At 42.2% G+C, this 8507-nt stretch overlaps 1 protein-coding gene across 6 annotated transcripts in view; it reads right to left on the reverse strand.

The window, feature by feature from the left end:
• DMD (dystrophin) overlaps nt 1-8159 on the reverse strand; it is a 1148466-nt gene extending 1140307 nt beyond the window's left edge. For all 6 annotated transcript variants that reach the window (XM_041472370.1, XM_041472371.1, XM_041472365.1 and 3 more), the window contains exon 1: nt 7951-8159. In XM_041472370.1, the coding sequence (XP_041328304.1) occupies nt 7951-8035 (85 nt within the window). In that variant the 5' untranslated portion in view covers nt 8036-8159. The remainder of the gene's footprint in view (nt 1-7950) is intronic.
• Nucleotides 8160-8507: the final 348 nt, after the last annotated feature.

The raw sequence follows: 8507 nt of genomic DNA on the forward strand, positions 1-8507 counted from the left end.
GAAATACTATTGCATATAAATTTATTACACAAGCTTTATTATGCTAGTCTACTTCCACTGACAAAGTGGAAATGTCATATAAATCTATTTGTAAACAGTCTGATAAATTCCAAACACCAAAACAGCAAGTTTCCCTTGACATTAGAGAAAATGAGAACAGCAGACTCCATCATCAAGCAAAAGCTAACATGATAAAGTCATGAAATCAGAGTTAAATAATACTTTTGCTTCAATGATTTCTTGTTAACACATTACTAGACAATCTTTGCAGAAACCTTTTTTGGGATCGTTGTGACTTAATGAAAACTTCCAGATGAACTTTCTTTACAGGTCCTCCTCCCCTATATGATTATCTCAGACTTAGGTAGGACACAGTGTTCGGGCAGAAGCTGATATATATTGCACTTTTTAAAATTTTTCTCCTGGTACAACAAAGTGGAAATGAAAACTGCTAAGCAGGGCAAACATCCTAAATAATTTGATTAGTGCACTTCCTCTTTGATAAGGACTTCATACACTGGCTGAACAAAAGGTAAAAGCAGCCTTTGAAAGCTGCAAATCACAAACTTGCTATAGTTCATTTTTTTAAAATCCAACCATTCTTCTAAACAATAAATTAGTTATACAGTGTATTATCTCACTAATAAACAAGTTGATATTTCAAAATTAGGATCCAATCTATGGCTTCAATAGCCAAGACAAAGTGCTCTTTAAAAGCAGTCCAGCAACCACTTCCAAGACTCTCTGTAGATAATAGTATTTATGGTATCCGATTGCATCCTGCAGCATAATTCAATCACATTGTGTTCTTGATACCATTCACAGCAAAAAACTAACCTTGAAATTCAGTATAGTATTTGCCAGGTAACACAAAGCAGCACATCCATTGCTCATAGAATTCCAGATATAAGAGGTGGGAATTTATTCAAAGTAATTGCAGAAATTCAACAATGGATGGGGCACCACAGAGAGACACTGGTACCACGGTAGGAGATATTTTAGCTTTTTCAAGGAAGACACTTGTATTTCAAAATTACCTAATGCCTGGGTAGGGGTTTTCGCCCACACACTGCTGATAACCACAAACAAGTCACCATTCAAGTCAGTGAATTATTCTTAACTTAAAGAGAAAGTGTTGAATTAAATTCTGCCAATTGAAGATTCATATTGCAGGAGATCACTTTAATCAAAATAAATCCATTACCTTTAATGTCTAATGGGTATACAGTTAATGACAAGATGTGAACACTTATCCACACGACAGAACCAGCTACAGTACACAACCAGCACATGTGCACTCAACCAGCTAAAACAGTAATTGTTTACAGATGCTGCAGGTCTAAGGCTAGTTTAAAGACATATATAATATTTCTTTACATCTACATTTAAAGTATCAGAACTCCTCAGCACACCAAAGTACAGTTGTCAAGGCAACAGTATACAGAAGGCAGGCAATTAAAAACAGATACTTACAGAGCAACCTATTAAATTTAGTATCTTAAATAAATTGCTAGTTGGATGACCTTTTGCCATGGAAATTAAAAATAAATACTTACTTTTGAGCAGACACTACTACTTAACAGGATTTAAGTTTTGACACATTTTGGTTACATCCTTCATAGTAATTTTCATCCCCTCCAGTTCAGTTCAGACTGAAATGACTAAGTAACAAAAGCTGCAAGTCATCAGCACTTCTGAACATACCAGATCCCATGCTTTTGAAATTCTTAAATAGATGTGGAAAAAAATCCACCTATCTACTCAAAAGTTAATTTTTTTGTCCTACAGTTAGGCATCTGCTACACCACAATGAGCAGATGATACAGTGGATAGTTAGGTCCTCATTCTGATAAAAAGAAATGCAGCCTGTCCTGTCAAGTATAATAGACATAATGGAAATACCTCAAAGTAAAAGAAAACAAAAACAAGATTAAAACTTAATTTCAGCAAGAGAAACATACATAATGTAATTTTATCTGGAAAAAACCCAAAAGATTGATTTGAGTACAATAGTTTAAAGCACATAATGAAGCCCTGAACTCAAGACAAATTTTATTTCAGTAATTGAATTATTTTACTCATCTAAACCACACATTTAAAAATCAGCTTCTACATAGACGCCTTTGCATGCCATGATTGTAAACATTACAAAACATTTCTAGTTTGTTCTGCTTATTGTATCTATGTCCTGAAGTGGGATGAGGTACAGGAGGCAATTACTACCACATTACTAGCAGCTTTTGTCCTACAATTGCTTTGCAAGCTACAAGTGTCCCACAAAACTATGGATGAATTAGCAAGGCCATGAATTAGTTTGAGCAGTTTATATCAACATTTTTATTCTGTTTCATCAGCAGAGGTTTTTGTTTTGGTTTTTTTTTTTTTTCCCTTTAAGCAATATGAAAGTACATCCATCCAAACCCGAATTTTGTATGTAAAATATTTATCTATGAATATATTTATTTTGACACATGCATTAGCCTTATGACCGTGACCCTTCCCCCTTAAGCAGTAGCTTCACTCAGCCCCTAAAGCCTTTTTGGACCAGAGCCACAATTGCTCCCATGTGCTGCACTTCAGGAGTAGAGACACCACGTACGAGCCTCCCTTCACTGCAAGCTCCAGTCGTGATTCATCAGAGCTGAGTCCCCTCTCCAGCAGCCCTGAGGACATTCCTTTCACTTCTGAAGGGCACGCAAGGCTTGGCAGCTGGGGCAGCAGCGCCACACCAGCACGCCGCCAGGGCTGGATGCGCTCACAGAGCCATCCTCACCTGCTCGCCCAGCAGCGCTCCGGGAATGCCGCGTCACCCCGGGCAGCAGCAGGTGTCCCCGGGCACAGGGAACGCTCCGTGCCAGCCCCGGGCATGCGAGCATCCCCCGGCATGCGAGCACTGCAGGCCCAGCAGAGCGTGCCTCTCCTCGGCGATGCCCGGGGATTCACGGCACTGACTTTGTTACGCAGATCCAGCTGTCAATTCGTTTCCGCAGACACGGTGCGAACATCGCCCTGCCATCGCTGCGTGGAGGGCAGCCTCTGCCACACGGGCACAGCACATCCCTGCGCGCTGAGCAGCCCAGGGAGCTCTCTCAGGTCTCTGGATGCTTGAGAATTACCCACTCAAATTATCCAGGTTGGGATACGCACTAACAGTTCTGGTCACCTACGGTTTACACATCAATGAAGCTCAGGGAGGGCAGAGGTAGCAAAGCATAGAAAAAAAGGAGAACCACCATTATAAGTCCATTTAACTGCTTTTATCACCGTTACACGTTGTAGCTTTACCTTTTAATGGCAATTAAGTACAAAAAGAAAAGCAAGCATATATCCTGGAAACTTGGTTAACGCTGCTTAGTGCCAATTCCTAACAATTGCTTTGTTATGCTGCATATAAAGAACGAAATAGTTGTCTACTAGGCAGAACTTCAAGTCATGCAACTTAACAGAAGGTAATGTGGGTGAGATAAAGTCCTCACTCAAACCCCAAGCCACACCAAATCATTTTTCTAAGCAGTCATCAAGTTAAAACAGCAGCTTACACCTGCGTAATTTTGTACTGTAAGTTAGGAACAAATGAGGTCTTAAGCACTTTTCTGAAGGCTGCATATGAACTGAAGAAATTAGAGGGCTTTGTGTTGCTAATCATGACTACAGTTACTAAGTTCTGAAACAGTAATAAAATCTAAATCTTCATTAAATTTATGAAAGAGTATTTATGGCATGCAGATTTCCTCTTACTGCATAAAACCACTCACACTCAGCTTTGGGTTGCATTTTTTTTTTTTTTTCAAGTGTTCTTTCAGCATAGCAAGCATGCAAATGCATTTGAGACTGAATGGTGCTATTTAACTGTACAACCAGGAAAGACATTCTGAGAAATGGAAACCACATGTTTTTCAGAGAAATTAAATCACAAATATAAGTTTTATTAAGCTCTGCAACATCCACTTCCCAAGGCATGGTCTCCATGCATTCAACAAACATGACATCAAGTACAATACATTAGAGATCCACACTTACCAGACTAGCATGCTTATTAGCGTTTGGAAAGTGACAGCAGCTTGTAACATCCACACTTGTAGCTGTTTTACACTGCCTCTTTGCTAATACTAGCTGAACAGCTCTCTGGAGCAATCTTAGATCAAGACCTACATGGATTCTGGTTTAAAACCAGAATTTTAAGAATTGCCAGTGGCCCTGCACAGGGCAAAAGGAGTATGCTCAGCCTCAGTCTTGCACCAGAAAGAAACAGGATAGTCCATCAGGTCTGGGGAAAGCCCAATTTGGAGGTCAAGCATTAAACTGAAGACCCAGACAGACTCAAATGAATACCACTGTGAGCAGAAGAGACCATAAGATAAATGACTGGACTGACATTTTACAACATTTACATGCCGAATCCAGTAATCCGCATTTAAATAAAGCTTACCTCACAAAAAAGTACTAGATGCTGGACCAAACACCTCTAGATATGGAGTATCTATCCCCAAAGGCTAACCATCTTCTCTGTGCAAGATATCACATGTTTTAAATAAATTTACCAGCTTTGACTTATTCCTTATGCTCATTCCCCTAGTAAGCATTCAGCACCCAGGATTTTCTGGCCATGAATATAGTCATAGTAATAAAGTTACTTCTGCAACATCTCATAAAAGGCTTAAAACAAATTATTGGCTAAGCTCCATAGACATTCACCTCAGATTTCAGGTTTTGTGGTTATTTTCCAACACATTTCTCATAGTAGAATCAGCCATGCCATATACAAGAGTCAAAAATAAACTTTCCTACACCCATTTCCCCATGTCATCGCATGACAAGAACATGCTGAACAGAGCCCCTGCAGTGGCCACTAAATTCTTCCCTCCCTCTGGCAGCACAGCTTACATTCCTCTCTCCAAAGCTCTGCATATGTGTGAATCATCTTCAAAGCTCAGGCAACTCAAGCCATTCTGTATCAGTAAGAAACGATGAATTAGCATCAGTGCTTGAAATTATCCCCATGGACACACAACAAGGAAAACCCAATTTTGTTACAATTGCCTCATGGTAACTTCTGCAGTACAACTGTTTTGTGTGTTTTAAACAATTAAGTAGATGTTTCACTGCTAGCGCTATTTTTGTGTGTGTGTCGTAACACACTGCAAGAAATCACTTGATCAGTAAAATCTATACATACAGAATATTTGTCAGAGCCTGCTTTCCTGTAAATTGTGCTAACAAACTTTAAAATTTTGTCCATACATAAAGTGAATCCTCATTACTTTTTTCAATCATTTAACTTAGAACTGAGAGCAGGATGCCCAAATTAATGCTACCTGCATCAGCCATTCATCTTAACCAAATATTGGACATATGAGCTTTTGAATACAACTTTGAATCTGCCGTATAGAATATTTTGATATGGCAAATACAGCAAGATACTCTACCCTGTCTTTTCTCAGGTTTCATGGGAAGACATGACCTGCACCTGACAAAGGTCAAACTTTCTATCCAGGAGCTGTCAGAAAGCAGCATACCCCTGAAGCATGAAATTAATATAAACACAGTGAAAAACAAGTGGGTTACAATCTCTTTTAAAGCCCATCCAGTACCTGGTGCCCTAAATCTCCATGAGATTGCTACAATAGCTCCATGTTCAGTCACCAAGACCCATACTGGGTCGCAAAATCTTTTCTGCAGTCCTAAAAGGCCAGAGAACAATTCTACAGACTTAAGATGTGTTAATGAGTATGCCTGAGAACCCCTCCTAAGTCATCCAACCCAAATTTGTTCAAGAATGCATATCCAAACAAATACAGAATCCCAAATCCAGAAATGCCTTACCTAGGTCATAAGCTACAGAAAAACCCAACCCAAAATGAACCAATCATGAGGCTTGTAAACAAGATCCCACCAAGTTCTCCTCAAGTTTGCTTGTGCCAACAGCTGTGTTAATTTGTTGTTCATTACTGCTTCACAAATCCATAGTCAGATTTCAAGCAATGCATTTCAAAGTTAGATAATAACAATAGAAGATAAGCAGAGTAAGAGATTACTGTGAGGTATACTACAAAACAAAAAGTATACCTGTGATGAATATTACCATGGAAATTGATTTTCCTTATCTCTCCAGGCTTATAAACATCTGGGGCAATTCTATGATTCTTAAACTGATTCTGTTTCTTATTCATCATAGATAATACACTAGGGAATTGTGCCCAATTAAGAAGCACAAATGTTTGTTCTATGCCTACTGTTAGTATCTAAATCCTAATACTACTTTATAGCAGGAAACTTCCAAAACCATTTTAGAGCCATTTGAGATCTTACACTTATTATGATGCAACTAACATATTGCCATTGAAGTTGATCTGGAAACAGACTTTCCAAGTGAAACAAAGTATAAGGGATAATTAGGAAATGCATAGGTAACATTTCCTGTCTAGCTTTCTCAGAGAGCGTCTGTTCTCAATTATGATTTTTAAAGTGAGAAATCAAACTGAACATTAAAAGTAATTACTAGCTATAGGAAAAAAACGTAGGAAGAAAACAGTACAGATTTGCAAGCATCTAGCAGTGAAGTTACTGCCTTCAGCTTCACTTTCTGGAAGTTACATGGACCTGAAGTGTTCGGTTTTTTTTTTATTCTTCAAGTTCTTTCACCTCCAATCAGCAACCTCCAACTGCCCAAATACTTCATTATATACTAACAGGACAAGCCTTGAAATGAAGGGGGCTTTTCTCTGTGCTGCACTCAGTCTGCAATTCATAGCCCCTAAACGGTAAGTGAGCTAAGTATGGAACAGGGAACATGTGCTGCTATAAGAGGTAACACAACCAGCCTAACCAGGAATTACTACGGAGACAGATCATCCATTTCACATTCTCATGATGCAGAAACCCAGTCAAAAGATATGACACAGAAGCCAGAAGAAGCTCTTTGGGGGGGGAAAATTAAACAGCCACTAAATTCTTCACCACTTCCCACACCCCATGGGCAACACCCATCCTTTTAAACGCCAAACTGAAGGAGAAGTAATTATAAGGAGAAGAAAGAGTAGGGAAATAGCATTATTAAAAAACCAGGTGATCTTTATGAACTGCATCAGAAAGACTTCCGTAGGAAAGCACCAAATTCTGCTGCAAGAGTGTGCTTACACTATCAGAGTAAAAGCAACATCCACACAACTTATCACAGAAATTTTAAGTTCTACTTACTACCACCCAAAGGATTCAAGATTGAAATTTCCATAGCAGCCCTAATTATTCTGTAATGCATGACAAATATTTTGTTGCTATTTTTTTACAGGTACAAGAACAATCCTCTTTAAAAAGTCATTTAACTGATTAACTGGCTAAGGACATCACTATATTAAGGCTTGTTCACTGGGCAAGCACACATAGCCTCGAGAAGAGTTAATTTAACTTGCAGCTCCACATGCATTTGCACGGCAAATGAGTAAACTCTGAATGGTCTATAAATACCTTTACTACCACGGATTTGGTTTCTTTCCAGGATCAAAAAAAAAAAAAAAAAAAAAAAAAAAAAAAAAAAACCCCCCCGGGAAAAAAAAATTTTTCTCTGCGACCCAGGCACATGAAACTTTATCCTCTGGGGGAGCGTTACAGCTGTTTCCATTTACAGCTTTAACAACCTGCCCGCCAACACAAGCGGCACAAGCTCAGCCCAAGGTAGAGGACACCGGGGGGGACCCGCACGGCGACACTCATTTGTTGGGACACGGACACGAGCGCCGCGCCCGTCACGCCGGGATGCGCGATTTGCCCAGCGAGCCGGCGGGGGAAACCCTTCTGCGCCGCACAGCGAAAGGAAAAGTTCAGCCAATACAAAAAGTAATTTCGCAAAGCACCGATAGATAGAACTCCCGAGCGCTGGAGCGCGCTCCCCGCGCTGGGGCTGCGCAGGGACGCCGGCCCGCCCGGGCGGAGGGAGCGCGGCGCGGTGCCTACCCGAGCGGCTGCGGATGACATCGCGGAACTCATCGGCGGCCCCTTCGCCGCCGGCAGCGGGGTCGTGGCGTCCCGGCTCGGCCATGCCCGAGAAGCTGCCGAGGGAGGCGGGGGAGCGAGGCTGGAGGGGCCGGGACGGGCCAGGTGTGGCGTGGCGCCGCCCGCCCTGAAATAGCGCCGGGGCGGTGGCTCCGGCCCCCCGCCCCCGCGGTCGATGGAGAGGCGCAATTAGTGAGAGCAGTGCCCTCCCGGGGCAGGAGCGGTCCCAGAGCACCGCCCGTGGCGGCGAGGGGCGGACGGCGCCGAGCCACCCTGTCCCCGGCAGCGGCGGGGTTCCAACTTTTCTGGGCGAGTATCCGCCCGGCCGCACGTCGCTGCGGGGTCAGGGCAGCCGGGGGTGCCCCGGCTGTGCCGCCGGAGCTGCCCGTGCCCCGCAACGCTGCAGAGCCCGGCAGTGCCCGTGCCTGCCCCGCGGGGTGGGAGCCCTGCCCTGGGATCAGACGACAAACGCGTAGGAGTTTGTCTTCTGCCCCCTCCTTTGTAGTTCATCCTCAGAG

The sequence above is a fragment of the Pyrgilauda ruficollis genome, unplaced genomic scaffold, assembly GCF_017590135.1.
Source record: "Pyrgilauda ruficollis isolate IOZ18807 unplaced genomic scaffold, ASM1759013v1 scaffold29, whole genome shotgun sequence".
Lineage (NCBI taxonomy): Eukaryota > Metazoa > Chordata > Aves > Passeriformes > Passeridae > Pyrgilauda > Pyrgilauda ruficollis.